The sequence below is a fragment of the Procambarus clarkii genome, chromosome 2, assembly GCF_040958095.1.
Source record: "Procambarus clarkii isolate CNS0578487 chromosome 2, FALCON_Pclarkii_2.0, whole genome shotgun sequence".
NCBI classification, from domain to species: Eukaryota; Metazoa; Arthropoda; class Malacostraca; order Decapoda; family Cambaridae; genus Procambarus; species Procambarus clarkii.
In genome coordinates this window covers 34,199,159-34,223,253 of record NC_091151.1, presented here as the reverse complement: position 1 = coordinate 34,223,253, position 24,095 = coordinate 34,199,159, and the positions used below count along the sequence as shown (strand labels likewise).

At 41.1% G+C, this 24,095-nt stretch overlaps 1 protein-coding gene across 1 annotated transcript in view; it reads right to left on the bottom strand.

The window, feature by feature from the left end:
- LOC123749622 (uncharacterized) overlaps window positions 1–24,095 on the bottom strand; it is a 63,112-nt gene that overhangs the window by 17,292 nt on the left and 21,725 nt on the right. Inside the window, exon 4 of the mRNA XM_069327008.1 lies at window positions 15,378–15,611. Within this exon, the coding sequence (XP_069183109.1) occupies window positions 15,378–15,611 (234 nt within the window). The remainder of the gene's footprint in view (window positions 1–15,377; window positions 15,612–24,095) is intronic.

Here is a 24,095-nt window from a genome sequence, read left to right as displayed (position 1 = left end):
CTATGACGTCATGCGCTACCCGTGGCCACCCCCTAGGGCCACGAGGTGGCCACATGTTTGGCCACCTTCCCTGGACATTCGAGGGCCACACCTCGCACGAGGAGCGAGCTAGGTGTTTACAGCCAGAGAGGTAGTGACCAGGGAAAGGATTGTTGAAGATTTAAGGATGCCGTGAGTACAATAAATGTGGTTACAGTGAGGAAGCAGCTGTGAGACAGCTGTCTGTACTGTCGTCCAGGTGACTGGTTGGGATGTACCTGGAGATGGATGTTGTACACGGTACCACACTGTAGATGTAAATAGTTATATATAAGTGTGTAGACTGACTCGGGTATGTAACCAGTCAGTGTAGAGATTTACCATATAAATGATCCAGTTGTAGATTCTATATAATCGGTCAGACTGGATTAGTGCTATGGAGTACCAGCATGTGAAATTATAATCATTGTAGAGGTAGGCAGGCCAGTGGTGCAGGGATGTCAGTGGATACCCTGAGGTGTGTGTAGTTAGAGATACATTTACCTGGTGATATAATTTTCATTGATTATGTGAATGCCATTTCTATGTGTTCATTTGCATGTTTTATGTACTATGTTGTGTGGTGAGTCAGTAAATGTGATTGCTGACTGATTGCCTAATGATGTCATTAGCATGTGGGGTATGCTGACGGCATCATTATGTTGCAGGTTTGTGCAGTATTGTTATCAGGTATACAATATTATTGCCCTAGGAGCTGTGTTGATGGTTTAAGGGATCTCTAGGATTATTCAGGGGAATTCACAGTACTTAATGAGAGCAGGTAATTGATTTGTTAATTGCCTTGCTGAGTTAAGTGTGTGCTCACAGTAGTCCTTTGCAACGGTTGCAAGATAACGTGGGGCAGTAATATTGGTATACTCTTGTTGTTGCACAACCGTGTGTCATTATTGTGTGGGCACAGTAATTAACGAGTTGCAGTAGCCGCAACCGTATGTGGGCAGTGCATTTGTGTTGTTGCATGCCATTGTTGTGTGACCTATGTAACACTGGGGTTACTTTATTTCTTTAAGTTGTGTCAAGGACTTAATGATTCAGTGAGTTAATTAAAGGGTAATTAACGGGATAAAAGGTGCACACTTATTGTTGAGTGAGTGAGAGCTGTTATGGGAGAACAGTGTTGAGCTTGAGTGAGATACATCTCGGGAGCAATTAATTGTCCATGTGACAACTAATTGACCACTCTAGCTAATTATGTAATTAGCCTTCTCATCATGAATTCACGTAGTGGGAGAGGAACTGTCAGAGTCTGTCAGTATTTGTGTTAACGTAATTTGCTCGGGACTAATTGCCTTTTGGGGGTATAGCAATTAGTGGCTCATGATAATTAGTGGAGTAATTAACATCTGGAGTCTTGAGGACTCAGATGACTCGGTAAAGCGAGGGCATGGAGCTAGCATAAATCGTTATATTAATCATATCCTGTCTGAGGACAGTGGATTAATTGCACTCATGTTAATTAGGGTAATTAACTCCTCTCCCGTGAATTCACAGTGTTTGATGAGACCTGCTTAGGCAGTGCGGAGTGAGACGTATTTATGTATGATTAATTATCGGTCCTGGTGACAGTTAATTAATTGCTCGGAGTTAATTAGGGTAATTAACGCTCAGTAAAGTAAATTTTGACAGACTGTGGAGAAGCTACCAAGTTAGGGTAGGCTTAGTTAACGTAACTCAATGGGAATGTAATTAGTGGTCTATTTGACCTTAATTAAGAATTACTCACTGAATACTTGCAAGGAGTGAAGTGTGATGTAATATAAGAGAGTTTTGAGTTATTGTTAACAAGATGACTTGTGTTAAGAGAGACACGAGTTAATGATTAACGTAGAGTACCATCATGTTGTTGTCTACGAGAGACAATTGGTTGTAATTAACGTAATTAATCACATAATCAGTTTGGTAATTGATTAAGGCAATTTTTTTTGGTTATCGTCTGGTGACGAGAGTAGAGTAACTTAGGGATTACTGGAGCTGTGTCCTAGGATCCCACCTTGTCTGACTTTGTTTACTGTTTACAGTGCAACTTGTAGGGAGTTGCAAAGAGTGTTCACACTGGGTTGTGATAGGGGGAGTCACTGTTGCACTACCCGCCTAGTTACGGGGGTCACTCCTGTTTGGAAGGAGGACCCTTAAGCTTGTGATTAGAGTAGCTGTCAGGAAAGCCGTGACACTATTGATTGCATGCTTGTGTCTTCAGTGGGCATCATTGTTCACTTAGTTCACTTGTCAGCCCGAAGTGTCAGCAGGATGGAGCCTGCTGTCATTTCTCGAGGGGCTGTTGAATAGCTGTGTTGCAATTGCCACTGGATGGACAATAACGTAACCACTCGCTGTGGTGTAACTTAGTCTGTGATATTGTTTTGATTTGCAATATTGCGTCATCAGTGGGCACACCTGTGTTCAGGTTAGTTCAGTATGCAGCCGCACAGCAAGGGTTGCTATTTAGCTGTTTGTTATCGTGCCACTGGATGGACATTAACGTAACGTAAACTCGGTAATGTAGTAGTTAGTCTCTTGTTATTAATAAATTGTTATGTTATAGAAAACGGTATTTGATCTCAACCCTTCAACCATTCTTTTCCACCCATGTTCTGCTTTATACGATTAAATGTTGATGTGATCTTGATATGACGGCTATTCTTGGGAATTCGAATTCCAATTCATAGCACCACATCAAATATAAATATTTGATTGTGAGAACCCGTCTGTTACCCTTTATTAGTTTTAACGTCCTGTTTAACTAGGAGGAGCCAGCGGCCTATTGTGGACAGGTCTGGTTTGGCGGTTTGCTCCCGCTTTTCCTTTTTCTATTGGACTCATGCTTAACTGCCTTGCGCAGCCTTTAAACTTGTAGTCCACCTCCTAAAAGAGGTAGGCGTAGAAAAAAATCTCACAACGAATATAGACCTCCAAGTTCACCAGGACATCTGATGTGCTGCAGCACTTGCAAAAACTATATTAAGAAATGGAGAGGTGATGGTGTTCTAAGAACCACATCAGTAGAAACGTTATCCCTACAGACAAAAATCAGAAGATACAACTGACGATTTACTATAAAACCAGAAAAACGGCCAGCCTACTCATGAGAAACTCTCCAGACACAAAGCAGATCACTTTAAAAGAGACCAACGTCGTCTATGCATTAAAATGCCCTCTTGGGGACTGTAAGCCTCAAAAAACCCAGTATATAGGCAAGACAACAACATCTCTTTCCAGGCGTTTAACGATGCATAAGCAACAGGGCTCCATTAAGGAACATATAATCTCTTCCCACAAACAAACCATCACCAGAGAAATCTTAGCAAACAACACAGAAATCATCGATAGATACAGCGATAGCAGGCGGCTTGACGTCTGCGAGGCACTACACATCAAGAAGTCAACACCAGCAATCAACAGCCAATTAATGCACAACTATATTCTACCCACTTCAAGACTCCGCTCCAATATAGAAGCATCAAGAAATATGGACCAATAGGCTTTCTACAATTACTTCCATTCAATACCCATTGTTTCGTGTTCTGTATATATATATATATATATATATATATATATATATATATATATATATATATATATATATATATATATATATATATATATATATATATATATATATATATATATATATTAGTATATTTTGGTAGCAGTCTTTCCTGTAGACATATATTATTAAATATGACCGAAAAAAGTAAGACTAATAATTCTAACACGAATTTTCTCAATCTTTCGTACATTACGCTTCACTGTTGGAGGTAAATCAAAAATCACTTCTCCAAAATTCATTTTTATTTCTAGTCTGACGCGACACGGGCGCGTTTCGTAAAACTTATTACATTTTCAAAGACTTCACAAATACACAACTGATTAGAACTTGCGTTTCTCTGATTTTATATCTACATTTGAGTGAGGTGGGAAGGGTGATGTGGCATTAACACAAGACAGAACAATAGGGGATATTAATAGGGTATTAAAAGTATCAACACAAGACAGAACAGAAACAATGGGTATTGAATAGAAGTGTTTGTAGAAAGCCTATTGGTCCATATTTCTTGATGCTTCTATATTGGAGCGGAGTCTTGAGGTGGGTAGAATATAGTTGTGCAATAATTGGCTGTTGATTGCTGGTGTTGACTTCTTGATGTGTAGTGCCTCGCAAACGTCAAGCCGCCTTCTATCGCTGTATCTATCGATGATTTCTGTGTTGTTTACTAGGATTTCTCTGGCGATGGTTTGGTTATGGGAAGAGATTATATGTTCCTTAATGGAGCCCTGTTGCTTATGCATCGTTAAACGCCTAGAAAGAGATGTTGTTGTCTTGCCTATATACTGGGTTTTTTGGAGCTTACAGTCCCCAAGTGGGCATTTGAAGGCATAGACGACGTTAGTCTCTTTTAAAGCGTTCTGTTTTGTGTCTGGAGAGTTTCTCATGAGTAGGCTGGCCGTTTTTCTGATTTTATAGTAAATCGTCAGTTGTATCCTCTGATTTTTGTCTGTAGGGATAACGTTTCTATTAACAATATCTTTCAGGACCCTTTCCTCCGTTTTATGAGCTGTGGAAAAGAAGTTCCTGTAAAATAGTCTAATAGGGGGTATAGGTGTTGTGTTAGTTGTCTCTTCGGAGGTTGCATGGCTTTTCACTTTCCTTCTTATGATGTCTTCGATGAAACCATTGGAGAAGCCGTTATTGACTAGGACCTGCCTTACCCTACAGAGTTCTTCGTCGACTTGCTTCCATTCTGAGCTGTGGCTGAGAGCACGGTCGACGTATGCGTTAACAACACTCCTCTTGTACCTGTCAGGGCAGTCGCTGTTGGCATTTAGGCACATTCCTATGTTTGTTTCCTTAGTGTAGACAGCAGTGTGGAAACCTCCGCCCTTTTCCATGACTGTTACATCTAGAAAAGGCAGCTTCCCATCCTTTTCCGTCTCGTAAGTGAAACGCAGCACGGAACTCTGCTCAAATGCCTCCTTCAGCTCCTGCAGATGTCTGACATCAGGTACCTGTGTAAAAATGTCGTCAACATACCTGCAGTATATGGCCGGTTTCAAGTTCATGTCGACTAAGACTTTTTGCTCGATGGTACCCATGTAGAAGTTTGCAAACAGGACACCTAGGGGAGAACCCATGGCGACCCCATCTACTTGCTTATACATGTGCCCATCCGGGCTCAAGAAGGGTGCCTCTTTAGTACAAGCTTGGAGTAGTTTCCTCAGAATACTTTCTGGCATGTCAAGAGGAGTACAGGCTGGATCACGATACACTCTGTCGGCTATCATTCCGATTGTCTCGTCCACAGGTACGTTGGTAAACAGCGATTCTACGTCCAACGAGGCTCTTATCCCTGTGGCCCGTGCGCCCCGCAGTAAGTCCACAAATTCCTTTGGAGACTTCAGGCTGAAGGCGCAAGGAACATAAGGAGTCAGCAGGCCGTTGAGTCGCTTCGCCAGTCTGTACGTGGGTGTGGGTATCTGGCTAATGATTGGCCGAAGTGGGTTTCCAGGCTTGTGCGTCTTGACATTTCCATACGCATATCCAGGTTTATATTCCCCAATGATCTTTGGCAGGTGGAGTCCGGATTTCTTGGCGTTCACAGTTTCGATCAGTTTGTTGACCTTTGCTTTTAATTCGGCTGTTGTGTCCTTCGTTACCCTTTGGAACTTAGTTTGGTCAGAGAGTATGATGTTCATTTTCGCCAGATATTCGTCTTTTTTAAGAATGACATATATTGGCGACTTGTCACCTCTCCTGACAACTATCTCCTTGTTCTCACGAAGGCTTTTAGTTGCCGCTTTAAGCTCGGGGGACAGTATGGTGCTTCTGTAGTTGCCTCGATTCTTTCCTCCTACTGCAATAAGTTCTGCTTGTAAGGTATCTTTGGTAGTGACCTTCTTTTGTGTCTCGAGGTCGAATATGTCGTCCAACAGAATTTCCAACTCTACTTTCCGGGCCATTTCACTCGGTCTGGACATAACATGACAGTTTATGCCAAGATTTAGGAGAGTGACTTGGTCCTCAGTGAGGTTAATTCCTGCAAGGTTCAGGAAGCCATCTCTTGGTCGTGGAATTGCCATAGGTCCTCCATATAATGTTAGTTTCTTGATAATCCTTGTTTCAGTGCTGAGGTGATGTTGGTCTGTGAGGATGTCGAGGTGTTGTTCAATGCGGGTACGGATACTATGGTCGATGTTGCTATTTCTCCACTCGTTTGTAGCATGAAGTAGTTGCGTTTTGTTGTCTTTGATTTCATTCTCTGCCTTGTATATCTGATCACGAATCAGATCCTGGCGATATTTTATCGTGAAGGCTTGATTCCTTGCTGCTGGGTCGTGCACTTTAACATTAGTATATTTTGGTAGCAGTCTTTCCTGTAGACATATATTATTAAATATGACCGAAAAAGTAAGATTAATAATTCTAACACGAATTTTCTCAATCTTTCGTACATTACGCTTCACTGTTGGAGGTAAATCAAAAATCACTTCTCCAAAATTCATTTTTATTTCTAGTCTGACACGCGACATGGGCGCGTTTCGTAAAACTTATTACATTTTCAAAGACTTCACAAATACACAACTGATTAGAACTTGCGTTTCTCTGATTTTATATCTACATTTGAGTGAGGTGGGAAGGGTGATGTGGCATTAACACAAGACAGAACAATAGGGGATATTAATAGGGTATTAAAAGTATCAACACAAGACAGAACAGAAACAATGGGTATTGAATAGAAGTGTTTGTAGAAAGCCTATTGGTCCATATTTCTTGATGCTTGATGCTTCACAACTATATTCTACCCACCTCAAGACTCCGCTCCAATATAGAAGCATCAAGAAATATGGACCAATAGGCTTTCTACAAACACTTCTATTCAATACCCATTGTTTCTGTTCTGTCTTGTGTTGATACTTTTAATACCCTATTAATATCCCCTATTGTTCTGTCTTGTGTTAATGCCACATCACCCTTCCCACCTCACTCAAATGTAGATATAAAATCAGAGAAACGCAAGTTCTAATCAGTTGTGTATTTGTGAAGTCTTTGAAAATGTAATAAGTTTTACGAAACGCGCCCGTGTCGCGTCAGACTAGAAATAAAAATGAATTTTGGAGAAGTGATTTTTGATTTACCTCCAACAGTGAAGCGTAATGTACGAAAGATTGAGAAAATTCGTGTTAGAATTATTAATCTTACTTTTTCGGTCATATTTAATAATATATGTCTACAGGAAAGACTGCTACCAAAATATACTAATGTTAAAGTGCACGACCCAGCAGCAAGGAATCAAGCCTTCACGATAAAATATCGCCAGGATCTGATTCGTGATCAGATATACAAGGCAGAGAATGAAATCAAAGACAACAAAACGCAACTACTTCATGCTACAAACGAGTGGAGAAATAGCAACATCGACCATAGTATCCGTACCCGCATTGAACAACACCTCGACGTCCTCACAGACCAACATCACCTCAGCACTGAAACAAGGATTATCAAGAAACTAACAACATTATATGGAGGACCTATGGCAATTCCACGACCAAGAGATGGCTTCCTGAACCTTGCAGGAATTAACCTCACTGAGGACCAAGTCACTCTCCTAAATCTTGGCATAAACTGTCATGTTATGTCCAGACCGAGTGAAATGGCCCGGAAAGTAGAGTTGGAAATTCTGTTGGACGACATATTCGACCTCGAGACACAAAAGAAGGTCACTACCAAAGATACCTTACAAGCAGAACTTATTGCAGAAGGAGGAAAGAATCGAGGCAACTACAGAAGCACCATACTGTCCCCCGAGCTTAAAGCGGCAGCTAAAAGCCTTCGTGAGAACAAGGAGATAGTTGTCAGGAGAGGTGACAAGTCGCCAATATATGTCATTCTTAAAAAAGACGAATATCTGGCGAAAATGAACATCATACTCTCTGACCAAACTAAGTTCCAAAGGGTAACGAAGGACACTACAGCCGAATTAAAAGCAAAGGTCAACAAACTGATCGAAACTGTGAACGCCAAGAAATCCGGACTCCACCTGCCAAAGATCATTGGGGAATATAAACCTGGATATGCGTATGGAAATGTCAAGACGCACAAGCCTGGAAACCCACTTCGGCCAATCATTAGCCAGATACCCACACCCACGTACAGACTGGCGAAGCGACTCAACGGCCTGCTGACTCCTTATGTTCCTTGCGCCTTCAGCCTGAAGTCTCCAAAGGAATTTGTGGACTTACTGCGGGGCGCACGGGCCACAGGGATAAGAGCCTCGTTGGACGTAGAATCGCTGTTTACCAACGTACCTGTGGACGAGACAATCGGAATGATAGCCGACAGAGTGTATCGTGATCCAGCCTGTACTCCTCTTGACATGCCAGAAAGTATTCTGAGGAAACTACTCCAAGCTTGTACTAAAGAGGCACCCTTCTTGAGCCCGGATGGGCACATGTATAAGCAAGTAGATGGGGTCGCCATGGGTTCTCCCCTAGGTGTCCTGTTTGCAAACTTCTACATGGGTACCATCGAGCAAAAAGTCTTAGTCGACATGAACTTGAAACCGGCCATATACTGCAGGTATGTTGACGACATTTTTACACAGGTACCTGATGTCAGACATCTGCAGGAGCTGAAGGAGGCATTTGAGCAGAGTTCCGTGCTGCGTTTCACTTACGAGACGGAAAAGGATGGGAAGCTGCCTTTTCTAGATGTAACAGTCATGGAAAAGGGCGGAGGTTTCCACACTGCAGTCTACACTAAGGAAACAAACATAGGAATGTGCCTAAATGCCAACAGCGACTGCCCTGACAGGTACAAGAGGAGTGTTGTTAACGCATACGTCGACCGTGCTCTCAGCCACAGCTCAGAATGGAAGCAAGTCGACGAAGAACTCTGTAGGGTAAGGCAGGTCCTAGTCAATAACGGCTTCTCCAATGGTTTCATCGAAGACATCATAAGAAGGAAAGTGAAAAGCCATGCAACCTCCGAAGAGACAACTAACACAACACCTATACCCCCTATTAGACTATTTTACAGGAACTTCTTTTCCACAGCTCATAAAACGGAGGAAAGGGTCCTGAAAGATATTGTTAATAGAAACGTTATCCCTACAGACAAAAATCAGAGGATACAACTGACGATTTACTATAAAACCAGAAAAACGGCCAGCCTACTCATGAGAAACTCTCCAGACACAAAACAGAACGCTTTAAAAGAGACTAACGTCGTCTATGCCTTCAAATGCCCACTTGGGGACTGTAAGCTCCAAGAAACCCAGTATATAGGCAAGACAACAACATCTCTTTCTAGGCGTTTAACGATGCATAAGCAACAGGGCTCCATTAAGGAACATATAATCTCTTCCCATAACCAAACCATCGCCAGAGAAATCCTAGTAAACAACACAGAAATCATCGATAGATACAGCGATAGCAGGCGGCTTGACGTTTGCGAGGCACTACACATCAAGAAGTCAACACCAGCAATCAACAGCCAATTATTGCACAACTATATTCTACCCACCTCAAGACTCCGCTCCAATATAGAAGCATCAAGAAATATGGACCAATAGGCTTTCTACAAACACTTCTATTCAATACCCATTGTTTCTGTTCTGTCTTGTGTTGATACTTTTAATACCCTATTAATATCCCCTATTGTTCTGTGTTGTGTTAATGCCACATCACCCTTCCCACCTCACTCAAATGTAGATATAAAATCAGAGAAACGCAAGTTCTAATCAGTTGTGTATTTGTGAAGTCTTTGAAAATGTAATAAGTTTTACGAAACGCGCCCGTGTCGCGTCAGACTAGAAATAAAAATGAATTTTGGAGAAGTGATTTTTGATTTACCTCCAACAGTGAAGCGTAATGTACGAAAGATTGAGAAAATTCGTGTTAGAATTATTAATCTTACTTTTTCGGTCATATTTAATAATATATATATATATATATATATATATATATATATATATATATATATATATATATATATATATATATATATATATATATATATATATATATGTCGTACCTAGTAGCCAGAACGCACTTCTCAGCCTACTATGCAAGGCCCGATTTGCCTAATAAGCCAAGTTTTCATGAATTAATTGTTTTTCGACTACCTAACCTACCTAACCTAACCTAACCTAACGTTTTCGGCTACCTAACCTAACCTAACCTATAAAGATAGGTTAGGTAGAGTTGGTTAGGTTCGGTCATATATCTACGTTAATTTTAACTCCAATAAAAAAATTGACCTCAAACATTATGAAATGGGTAGCTTTATCATTTCATAAGAAAAAAATTGGAGAAAATATATTAATTCAGGAAAACTTGGCTTATTAGGCAAATCGGGCCTTGCATAGTAGGCTGAGAAGTGCATTCTGGCTACTAGGTACGACATATATATATATATATATATATGTCGTACCTAGTAGCCAGAACTCACTTTTTGGCCTACTATTCAAGGCCCGATTTGCCTAATAAGCCAAGTTTTCCTGAATTAATATATTTTTTCTAATTTTTTTCTTATGAAATGATAAAGCTACCCATTTCATTATGTATGAGGTCAATTTTTTTTTATTGGAGTTAAAATTAACGTAGATATATGACCGAACCTAACCAACCCTTCCTAACCTAACCTAACCTATCTCTATAGGATAGGTTTGGTTAGGTAGCCGAAAAAGTTAGGTTAGGTTAGGTTAGGTAGGTTAGGTAGTCAAAAAAACATTAATTCATGAAAACTTGGCTTATTAGGCAAATCGGGCCTTGCATAGTAGGCTGAGAAGTGTGTTCTGGCTACTAGGTACGACATATATATATATATATATATGTCGTACCTAGTAGCCAGAACGCACTTCTCAGCCTACTATGCAAGGCCAAATTTGCCTAATAAGCCAAGTTTTCCTGATATAATATATTTTCTCTAATTTTTTTCTTATGAAATGATAAAGATACCCATTTCATTATGTATGAGGTCAATTTTTTTTATTGAAGTTAAAATTAACGTAGATATATGACCGAACCTAACCAACCCTACCTAACCTAACCTAACCTATCTTCATAGGTTAGGTTAGGTTAGGTAGCCGAAAAAGTTAGGTTAGGTTAGGTTAGGTAGGTTAGGTACTCGAAAAACAATTAATTCATGAAAACTTAGCTTATTAGGCAAATCGGGCCTTGAATAGTAGGCTGAGAAGTGCGTTCTGGCTACTAGGTACGACATATATATATATATATATATATATATATATATATATATATATATATATATATATATATATATATATATATATATATATATAATATATATATATATATATAATATATATATATATATATATATATATATATATATATAATATATATATAATATATATAATATATATATATATAGGGTTAATCCCTGATGAAATCAAACCATTCTTCTTTGGTGCATCCCTATGTGCCCTCAAAAAGAAGGGGGGAGGAATCAGACCCATTGCCGTTGGTAATACCCTTCGCCGCCTAGTTGCAAGGGCTGCTGTCAGAAGTATCCGAACGGAAGCAGCCACCATGCTGCAACCCAACCAGCTGGGGTTTGGAGTCCCCCAAGGCTGTGAAGCAGCGGCTCATGCTGCACGAGCCTACATTAGCTCTCTTACTGAAGACCAGGCAGTAGTAAAATTAGATTTTAAAAACGCTTTCAACTCGGTCAAAAGGGAAGCAATCCTCACTGCAGTCCAGGAACATTGCCCAAGCATTCTCCCGTTTGTGTCAGCAGGCTACAGCAAAGACTCAACCCTCCTGTTTGGCAAACATGAAGTCACCTCAGCAGAGGGAATTCAACAGGGTGACCCACTTGCACCGTTCCTCTTTTGCATAGCGGTTCGAGAAATTACAACCAGACTGTCCAGCGAGCTCAACATCTGGTTCCTGGATGATGGCACTCTGGCAGGCACACAAGATTCCCTGCTAGAAGACTTACAGCTGGTGAAGACACGGGGGGAGTCCATGGGTCTCGTTCTTAGCCCCTCCAAGTGCGAAATTATTGCATCTAGTGAAGTAATCATTAGAGCAGTGAAATCAGTTCTACCAGGAGCCTCAGTCGTTAAACCTACCGACAGCACACTACTCGGAGCACCTCTGGGCCACAATGCCATTGCTGCAGTCCTTGACGAAAAGTTTGGAGACCTAAAGAGGATGGAAGAGAGAATTGGGGACTTGGACTCCCACGATGCCCTCTACCTTCTCACAAAGTGCCTTACCTTGCCCAGGCTAACATACTTCTTAAGGTGTGCACCAACTTTTGGCAACCCACTTCTAAATCAATATGATGAGCTCCTCAGGTCAATATTCAGGAAGGCGCTCAACCTAGATTTAGATGACAGTCAGTGGGACCAAGCAACACTACCAGTGAGATTTGGAGGGATAGGCATAAGAAAGGCAACTGAGGTAGCACTTCCAGCATTCTTATCCTCATGTACAGCAGCCAACGAATTGGTAGGGCAGATCCTACCAGAGCGTATGAGAGAGACAGCGGGAACTCATGATCAAACGTTCATCGAAGCAGCCAGACAATGGGACACCATTGCACACCCTCAACCCCGACCACAAGTCCCAAAAGACCACAAGCAGGCCCACTGGGATAGCCCCATAATGGAAAAGACTGTCACAGCAATGATTGACAACGCTGATGCTGAAAACAAAGCCCGCCTCCTAGCGGTAACAGCACCCCACGCCGGGGATTTTTTATTTGCTGTGCCCAATGCAGCCCTGGGAACTCCTCTCAGTCATGACGCTCTCCACATTGGAGTTGCCCTTCGCCTTGCCGCCCCCATCCTCACCGAACATAGGTGCATCTGCAGAACTGCGATGGCAGACCAATATGGTCGTCATGGTCTGGTATGTCGTAAATCACAGGGTAAAATTGCAAGACATGAAGAAGTCAACGACATCATCAAGAGGAGCCTCGCCACAGCCCGCTGCCCGGCACAAAGAGAACCACACTTATCTAGACCTAACGACCCTCAGAAGCGCCCTGATGGGGTCACCTTGCTACCTTGGAAGGATGGTAAGCAAGTGGTATGGGACTACACGTGCGCTGCCACACTGGCCAGTACCTACCTTCACTACAGCACACGTGAAAGCGGTGGTGCTGCTTCTTTCAGGGAATCGCAGAAAATTATTAAATACAGAGGTCTAGCACACTGCTACAGCTTTGTTCCGATCGGCTCGGAGACCCTCGGTTCGTGGGGAAAATGTGCATTGAAGTTCCTGAAGGAATTGGGGGACAAATTGATCAGCGCTACAAAAGACCAGAGAGCAAAAAGTTTCTTGTTCCAGCGCCTCAGTGTTGCGATTCAGAGGGGAAATGCCTGTTGCGTCTTGGGCACTAGTCCAACTTCAGAGGAATTCGAAGAAGTGTTTGACTTGCAACAATGATCGAACCCGTCTGTGACATTCATCAATGTTTCCCATTGTTGTGTTTTTCAAGAGATCCATAACCTTTAAGCACCTTTTTGCATTATTATTTTTGTATCAACCCATGTATATCTTGTAACCATCAAATTATATATATATATATATATATATATATATATATATATATATATATATATATATATATATATATATATATATATTTATGGAAGGGAGTACCACCTCTAGCTGGAAGAAGGGGGACCCATAGCCTCGGAGGAAACCACGCATAACGCATTAGAGGGAATGTTTAGATCCCCTCCAATACAGTTTCTGTGTGCTTTTCTCCTACCACCCCCTTCCTTTTTTATTTTTTGTGCTTTATTATGCATTTGATGGTTACAAGATATACATGGGTTGATAAAAAAATAATAATGCAAAAAGGTGCTTAAAGGTTATGGATCTCTTGAAAAACACAACAATGGGAAACATTGATGAATGTCACAGACAGGTGACATAGACATGCTATACGGGTTTTATATATTTTATATAGACGGGTTTTATAGACATGCTATATTTATATATATATATATATATATATATATATATATATATATATATATATATATATATATATATATATATATATATATATATATAGCATGTCTATAAAAACCCGCTCGGATAGGAATGGAGCGTTGTGTGAAATTTTCAAAGCAAATGGTAAAAAACTTTCGGAGATTAGCGATATTGAGCAAACTAACATTTATATTTTTATTTGTATAGATGACAGTGTCAGACCTCGAAAGATAAATTGAAACAGGAATGTCCTTACGTTCTTTCGTATTTAATAATACATCTTCAGAAGGTATTCACCATAGATTATACTGATTCAACCTTTATAATATTGATTCAATGCTATTTGAGCATGTTTTACCCACTGTCTTAGGCCTTAGATAATGCACATTTTTCTCTAACTGCAAATACAAAATATTCACATTTATAAACATCCTCAAAAATAAATTTCATGGAGTCATTGTGAAATATTTGGTGTAATTTCCCCGAGGGTTTTTTGTGATCATAATATTATATTTTCTGAGGACCCCATAAAGTTGTTTCAGATCTTCCTAACAATCCATTTTTTGTTAGGATGGGAAGAGGTGGTGAAACAGAGGAGGAAGGAAAAAGGAGAGGGAAAAGAGGGGAGGAAGAGAGGGGAAGGAACCAAGTGGGGAGACCAAGGGGATGTGGACAAGGCGGCTAAGTCTGAGTCTTGTAAATGAGTGGAACGGACAAAATGAGTAAATTTTTGAAACAGTTCAATACACGGAAAATCCACAAGAGCTGTGTTGAGGATTCAAACCTATGCGCTGGGTATTCCTAGACTCACATTTTAGATGACTAGGCCACGACATGGTAAACAAAATTGCCACCTGGGGTTCTGATTAACCTAAGAGGATTCCCGAGGATTCCACTGAAGCCGAATCAGGAGTTTTCACAATTCCAAAGAGCCATGCACTCTGGCTCTGTCGTCTAGTAATTCTGCCTCTGACGTCTCTCCTCCAGTACAAAGAGAAATCACAGTAACGTCATTTATCATTGAATGTGTAGTTCAATACTTTCATAAAAATTAGTAAAAAGTGTTACAAAACTGAACTACTGATTGTCGAAAGTTGGGATATAGCAGCAGATATTGGATCCAGTAAGCACATCTAGGTGTATATAACTAGATGAGTATAACCACATGAAAATAACTAATGAGAAAAACTAGATGAATATACTAGATGAGTAAAACTAGGCAAATATAACTAGATAAGTATAGCTAGATTAGTACACTGAAATACACAAATACATAAAACATAGAAAACCTCACGAATAAAGATAATAAATGTTGTGAGAACGAATGTATACAAAGAGGCAGAGATTCATGAGAGATGATCAGGCACCTGTGAGTCAGTGTCCCGGACCATGAGGTGTGTCAGCTGGGGGTCCCCCAGGGGTGACGTGCGCCACATCATGGGGTGGAGGCCGGATATGTTGCCCAAGGGTTGTGGCAGGTTGGTGACGTCACAGATGTACAGGTGGGGGTGACGTCTCAGGAGAGGGCAGAAGTCAGCAGCAAGGGTGGGCTGTGGGATGGTGTAGACTCTCACTACCCACTCGGGATACAAACGGGCGATCTGTAGAGGACAAATCTGATCTGTAAACCCACTAAATATGTGGTAGAGACTATAAGTACTTGTATGTTGATCAGACCTTCCTCACAAGGGAGAGCATGTAACATTGTCATTCAGCTCGCCCTGACAGGCAGCTGACGCGTTGATGCCTTATATTAACCTTCTAAACCTTATGTCCGTAGTTAAGGCAGCCAGTGTGGAGACTATGGCGTCAAAGTTATGCTTGTTTTTGACTACAGGTATAAGATCAATTGTTGACTATGTCTTCTACAATTGCCAAAGGTCAGCTTTGAATATGAAAATTAGTTTAGCAAGAGTCGTTAACATACAACTGGCATTATGGTGTCTACAGACACGAAGGGTTGTCAACATACAACTGGCAATATGTTGTCTGCTGCATGAAGAGTCGTTATCATTCAACTGACAGTCTGCTGGTACAAAGAGTCATTAACATACAACAGGCAATATGGAGTCTGATGGCACGAAGAGTCGTTAACATACATCTGACAATATGGTGTCTGCTGGCACAAAGAGTCGTTAATATACACCTGACAATATGGTGTCTGCTAGCACAGAGTCGTTTACATACACCTAGCAATATGGTGTCTGCTGGCAGGAAGAGTCTTTAATATACAGTTGACAATATGGTGTCTGCTGGCACAATTCCCCGCCCCCTCCTCCTTCCCTCAGCCCTTTACAACTCAGACAGTTCATGGACATCACAAGAGGAGGAACTGCTGGACGAAGACTGCTAATTTCAATTAAGTAGTCTTTGATTGTCCACATTAGGCCAAGTTTAATGTGTCAGTCCTAACACATTATGTTAGGCAGTGAAACACATTTGTAGTGGAATAGGTTGTGACACCTTAAGGGAACAAACATTAGTTGTTGCATTCGATATTGGGATATTAAATTGTTATTTCTAGGTTTAAAGGGACGCTTGTTACCAGTGGGTATTACTAGTGATTGTCTCCTTCCAAGTCATTGTTGGATATTAATTGTAATGGTGTCCATTGTTTTGTTCCTCTAGGCTGGAACATGTAAGATTTAAGGGGCACATTGTAATTCAATTGTCTAGCTCATTTTATAGTTATTCTCTGCAACTGTTCTCTGAATACACCTGTTGATAGTTACCTTTGTTTTTCAATTATCCCCAGTTTTTTATTACGTCTTATATTAAAGAAGTTTCATACGCCTGGGGTGATATGGGGGGACAACAGGCCATTATAGTGGAAGATTTTGTTTAATATTATTTTTTACCAAAGACTTGGCCATACATTTACATTGCTAACCCCTATACACACATTTTCCTCTCTCCTCCATGGACAGAGTTAGAGATCTGATAAACCAACCCGCTCTCGCACAAGACAGTACATATATGACTTATTGCTTATAGTCACTATTTGGCTGATTAATAAGTACATATGTGGTATATGCCAAGTTATATTTTGTTTTTAAGGTAAAAACTCTTCCTATAATTTTGCTAAACTCCAGTTTTAATATTAGGAATTTCTTTTTCAGTTTTATTAAACAATTGAGATTTTATACAATATTTGACAATATCCTGAGTTACTTTACAATTTATTTAAATATTTTGGTTTTGTTTTATTATCTTTAAAAAACTGTAATATCAATATAGGTATAGGTTAAGTACTAATTGTAATTAGGAAGCAATAAGTTGCTTATCTTAACATACTAAGAAGGTTAGGCTAGGTCGGTGCTGCTCAGCTTTTCAAGGTAAGCTCAAATATTCACAATAAATTATTATGTCACATATGCACTTATTAATAAGCCATTATTGACTATAAGCAAGTGCGAGAACGGGTTGGATAAACATATAGTGCAGAGAGTTATTGAACAATCGTTCACAGATGTTTATTATCGTGCTTTTATAAAGTTATTCTAACCAAGAAACAGGCATTGTACAGTTGCGGTCTAAAGTCTCTATCATGGGTAGGGGGTTGTTAAACATTGCAACACTGCTTTTCGAGGTACCAAGTTGTTTCAAGAATTATCACATTTTGTTTATAAATTATCGACAAAGTAATATTTGAATTATATTGTCGAGAAAAACTTTTCTTTAACGATAATAGTCTCAATGAATGCTATTTGATATTAGAATTATTTTTCACGAAGAATTGCAGAATATGATCAAATATAAGCAAGGAAATGTGTAGTAGTCCATTTATAATAGTAAACACCCAGACATATAGTGAAGGAAAGCTTAATTTGCTTGAATCATAGATTATGATTGAATCTTCAAACAGATTGCAATATGTTGTTATTATATTATTTAAATATCATCACCAATTATATAAGTGCAGTTTATTTAATTATGCGCATCATAGTAGTTACATAAAAATACGATTTTGTACTGTGAATGTCATTATTAGTGTTCAACATTAAGTTGTTTTTTGGCTAATAAAAGTGCAAATGGTATCTGAATCTTTGCTGGCTATACAGTGTGGGAGTGAGCATGAGAGAGGGAGAGCAGTAGAAGCAAACAGTTATATGATTTGACATTAATGGAAAAATGAATTTCAAAATGTGTGATACTCTTTTTAATAGCTGCATATATGTCATTTATTATTGGGCAAATTACTGTTTTATTTCTTAAATAACATTTCTAAACCAAATCTAGTAATTACCTAACCGTATTTATAGAAGTGTTGTTGCAGGATGAGAGCTACGCTTGTGGTGTCCCGTTTTCCCAGTACACTGTCATATAACATTTTGAAACAAATGATGGTGTAGGCCTCAACCACCTTCTGACTTTATGGACACGGTGACAGAAGAGATTTTTCCTTACATGAAAAATACTGAATTTTTTTTAAACAAATCTCGAGTTATTTGGCCTGAGCGTCGTGAAAATTTCATCCCAATATGTTAAGAAATGGATTTTATAAGATTTTTTTTAATAAATGTGTGTGCGACGGGCGGCAACTGGTGCTGATAATAACGATAACACCTACTGTTTACTAGCACTCAGGAATAAAGAGATGCAAGCACCTGTCTGATACAGAAAGAAGAAAAGTAGTAGTAAGGAGGATATAAAAATTGGATATGCAGCTGGTGCCACCTGGAGGGCCAGATTTCACTAGTAATAATAGTATGTTATTATGACGTATTTTATTATATCTCATATAAATATATTCCCCAATGTCAATTTTTCTTACGTCCCTTTGTACGAAAAGCGGACAACTCTTTTTTTTCTTTGTTTCTATGCGAATTTTGTTGTGACTTCTACGTCTTAGAAAATATATATCCTCCACTAAGCATCAGAAGTTGGAGCGAAATGTTTCAACACGTTAATCAGCCTCAGGTGGCAGAATTTGTGACTTATTTTTTTGTTCCGATTTATTTACAGATTTCAAATTCTATTCCCTTTGTCTATTTAGATTGAATTGATGAATGAGGACCAGATGAGGGCCTTATCACTTATATATGGGCAACAAAGTAAATGTAATTTATATGTTTGTTAAAGAACATAAGAATGAAGGTAACTGCAGCAGGCCTATTGGCCTATACGAGGCAGCTCCTATTTATATCCACCCAATCTTATTCATATATATGTCTAGCCTACTGTTAGACAGTTAAGGGGCCGAGTGTCTGTTTTACAGTTATCCCTAACGTATCCCTATATTTAGTTTTTTTGGGGGGGTTATATTTTGTTGACTTCATATCTACACATATTGACCTACAACTCTCACCAGTGGTATATATTGAGCAATGGTCGAGAAGGGGTGCGTTGGAGCGCTGCAGAATGTTGTGAGCTTGCGAACCAGTGACAGTGATGGAGGACGAAGAAGTAGATTCCAGACTCTTCAGGTATCAATGGCCAGGAGGAACAAACGGAAAACTGTGCGCAGAGAGTTAAGTGATACTGACTGTGATGAACGACCAAAGATGTGTAGTGATCATCGGCGGACAGAACCTCTACAAATAAGCACTCCAACTACACAGACCAAATCCGCACTTCCAGTCTTCAAGGTGCAGTATGCTGAAGGTATGTCCTCGTATGCCGCAGTACTGGACCTTGGAAAAGAGTACCACCAGCTCCAGATCACTGCAAAGCCAAACCTCAGAGGCAAATATATTCTGAGGCCCAAAGACGAGACAGCTCTAACGATTCTTAAAAATTACAGGAAATACGACGAACTCAAACCAAAGGACAAAATAAGGAAAATCATTGTCCTCCACTATCCCTTGCACATGGCCGAAACTCATTTAGAAAAGCTGAATTATATGGCGCCAGCAGAAAGATGCGAGGTAAAATCCACGAAGCAGGAAACCCGAAAGCCTTTCTTACAGTAAAACGACGGATTCCAGAGAAGCTTGATCTTGGCATTTGGGTCGTGTTCCAATACAAGCCTTACACCCCAGAGCCCCTCCGATGCTTCAAATGTCAAAGATTTGAACATCACAAGGACGGCTGTCAACGCCCAGCGAGGTGTAGAGTCTACAGCCAGCCCCACAACACGAAAATATGACTTGATAAACACAAGGCAAACCAACCTGTCCTAGTTAAGTGCCCAAATTGCTCCAAGATACATCACGCCTGGAACTTGAGATGCCCCGAAAGGCTTAAAAAGATCCAAACGAACCTCCCCACGCCAACAGCAGAGCAGAGGCCCCAACCAAAACATACACCAGCTCCCCTGCCCTCAAAAACAGCGTGGAGCTTACCAAGACAAAACAAGGTGGAGGAGGCATATGGCCGTCTACCATCGTCCATGGTGGAGTGTGTGAAGGCCTCCGTCCAGCACGGAGGGATGATTGGGCGCCACAAGAAAATAGTTCAACGTAATCGCCCGGCCATTTCATCCAGTAAGCACACTGGGAATAATGATGGCAAGAGTGTTCGAGTTTCTACTGATAAGGGCCAAAGAGTAATCAGGTCTCAAAGGAGCACAGTAGTAAGTATTGACCCCGCACAACTCGACACCCTTTGGCCTTGGTCGCGGAATTGGTCGAAAGCTGGCTGTTGAAGCACGGTATAAAGCAAACCACAGAGACTCGAAAGACAATTGAGCACGAGCTGAAGAAAGTCGAAAAAACAATAGCCCCACCTTCAAGAAAGCAGGGCAGGAAACACTCTCCTAAAAACAGGTAGAATCCAATACTTCTGAAAGCGACCTTGATGAGTCATTTTCAAGTACACCAAGATCCTCAACTCCAATTTCAACTTCTATGGTGAGCTAACTGACTCCATGGATACCACGGTAATATCAGCAAGTTCCAACGACCTAGAGGACTAAAGATCCTGCAATGGAATGCGCAAGGGCTGCGCACAAAATTGCAACACTTGCAATGCATACCAGCAACCAAAGGCATAGACATCCTGATATTACAGGAGAACTTGATTCGAGTCTGATTAGAACCTAAAATCTTAGGCTATCGAGACTTCTTCCTTCCATGGGTCAATGGACAATCCAGCGGATGTGCCATCTATGTGAAATGTGACCTGATCTCCAAGATCATAACCAGCCCACCTGATTGTGGGTCAGAGACAGAGGTGATGGGAGTATCCATTGAGCCAAGACACGACAAACTTGAAGGGTTTGAAAAGGGTTTATAGGTCTCCACGTGCTGAAATAGATCTCTTGGTCTTATTTGGACACACGACGACCTCAAACACAATAATTTGTGGTGGTTTAAATGCCCATCATCGTTTGGCACTGGGTTCGAACACAACAAATGAGGCCAGCACTCACATTGCACATCTACTAGACCAGCAACCAGAAACCCAAATCCTAAACAAGAATGAACCCACCCACATCCATGGAGGTAGATTAGACCTGACCTTCGTTTCAGCCTCCCAAAGAGATGCAGCAACATGGTCAGTTGAGCTCAAACTCACAAGCGACCACTATGGGGTCTAAATTGATTTAAAGTTGGATCTACTCACCCCACCTCCACCTCCATCATAAGCTTGGAACTTTGCTTTAGCAAAATGGGACCGATTTCAAAACCTCATTTCAAGGGGCTTGGAAACTATGATGTTCCTGAAGACATTAATCAGGCAGAACAAGATTCTGTCAAAGCGATTCAAAGTTCAGCCAACCACTCAATTCCACTGAAAAAACAGTCCACCAGACACTACAAGGATCACTGGTACTATTGCGAACGTGTCAAAGAACTGAATCATAGATTCAACAGAACAAGGAAGCTATACAAAAAGCACCCAAATGACCGCAACAGGACCTTACTTTGAGGTCAAGGAACATGTGCATCAATAGACTAGGATAATAAAAGAACAAAAGTGCCAGGAATGGTATTCACATCTGAATGAACACACCTCTCTTGGAGAAATCTGGCAGCAAATCCACCACGCGAAAGGAAATAAAACACCTGAAGCCCCACACCCTAAGGATCTGCATCAGGAAGCCGAAGTACTGGCAACCAGGTTTGCAGAAAGAGCAGCCAGTAATCAGCTTCCACCAGATGTATTAGCAGTGCAGACAGGATTAGAGGAAAAAAGAAGGCACAGAATCCGTACAGCACGTGCAGAAGTCTCTGACACTAATACCCATTTCACACATAATGAGCTGAATCGGGCTAAGAAAAACTCCAAAGATACATCCCCTGGTGACGAAAGAATAACTTATACAGTGATTAGAAACCTCGGCTCAGAGGGAAACACTGCATACCTTAGGTTAATTAATTTAGCCTAGACTTCTCAAACAAGACCTACAGCTTGGAATAGGGCAGACATAGTGCCGATCCCAAAACCCAAAGACCCAGCACATCCAAGGCTGATCTCTCTTCAAAGCTGTGCAGTCAAGACAGCTGACAGAATGACACTCAGCAGACTAATGCCTAAATGCAAATGCCTAAACTGCACCAGGATGTATGCCTATAGAACAGGGGTTGGCACAGTGGAATGTATTACAACTCTATTAGCCCACTTGAATGACAGACCAGGAATGCTGATATTCTTGGACCTCGGGAAAGCCTTTGAACTGGCTAGCGCCCCAGCTATTCTCTGCTGCCTCATTGACAAAGACGTCATAGGTAACCTGCTCTCCTGGATCAAAAACTGTCTCATAAACAGAGAAGCAAGAGTAACACTTCATGGCACAGTCTCTGAATACAAAATACATGAAAATGGTACACCGCAAAAACGTATTCTCAGCCCCCTTCTCTTCAACTGTTAAGGGAATGAATAATGAAGCTTCATTATTCATAAAAACGGGTTTCAAGTTAAAAGACTCGAAACCAATTAGCCCTCTCTACAAGAAAGAAAATCACAAAGAACAGCTACGATTATCAGAAAAATAATTGTTTCCCCTGATCCAGTCCCGGTACGACAGGCCTTGGTGGTTGGACTTAGCCAAAACAACGGAAACTCTTGGGCTGCCAGAGCGGAAAAAATCCTAAACAGACAACAATTAAAATGTATGATCCTTGATAGAGGAGGTGATCAACCACACCCAAAATACTCTTGTTCCCCACTGTGGGTGGAGCCTACCTTCAAAATAGTAATAGAAGGTCTTCCAATGAAAAAGGTTGCCTATGATAAAACAATCCTAAGGCACATCATACAGAAGCAAATGAGCAGCATTGCGGTAGCAGGAGCCACCCACATCTTCACAAACGGATCGGTGGACACAATTCGTCTGTCTGCACACAGAATATGAGTGCTGGCACTTCTCTTTGCATGGACAGGGAACAGGCATATTGGAGACTGGGAAGAAAAGTATCATCAACCCAAACTGAGCTCTTTACCATACAACAGGAAATCGCATATATGATTGCACAAAACACTCAGAATGCATCATCTTGAGGTTACCTTGAGATGATTTTGGGGCCTAGCGTCGCCGCGGCCCAGTCCTCGACCAGGCTTCCTATTTATTACACAACCCCAGGAAGCAGCCCGTAGCAGCTGTCTAACTCCCAAGTATCTATTTACTGCTAGGTAACAGGGGCATCAGGGTGAAAGAAAAATTTGGCCCATTTGTCTCCGCCTCCACCGGGGATCGAACCCGGAACCTCAGGACTACGAATCCGAAGATCTCTCCATCCATCTGTCAGGCGCCCTTGGACGCCTGACAGCTGGATGGACAGCGCTGGATGGACAGGATGGACAGCGCTGGATGGACAGGATGGACAGCGCTGGATGGACAGCTATCATACACACTGACTCAAAAGCTGCACTTCAAATATTAGGACAAAAACAGTGGAAAGACAACGTGGAAATAATTACCACCATTTTGTATCTTGGAATAATCGCTAAAGGCAAAAGACTCACCTCTTGTCTCTGACGTTTTAGGCCTCAGAATTTCATGCCCTCTCCTGACATGTCCCACACCCACCACACCCCACACAGGCCTTACACCCACACATGCCCCACACCTGCATCCACTCCGCACCCCACGTCACCCCCCCCCCCCACATACATGTCACACCCACAACCCACACCTTCTTAGACCCCACATCAACACCCACACATACACATATGCCCCACAAACCCACACTTGTCTGGGT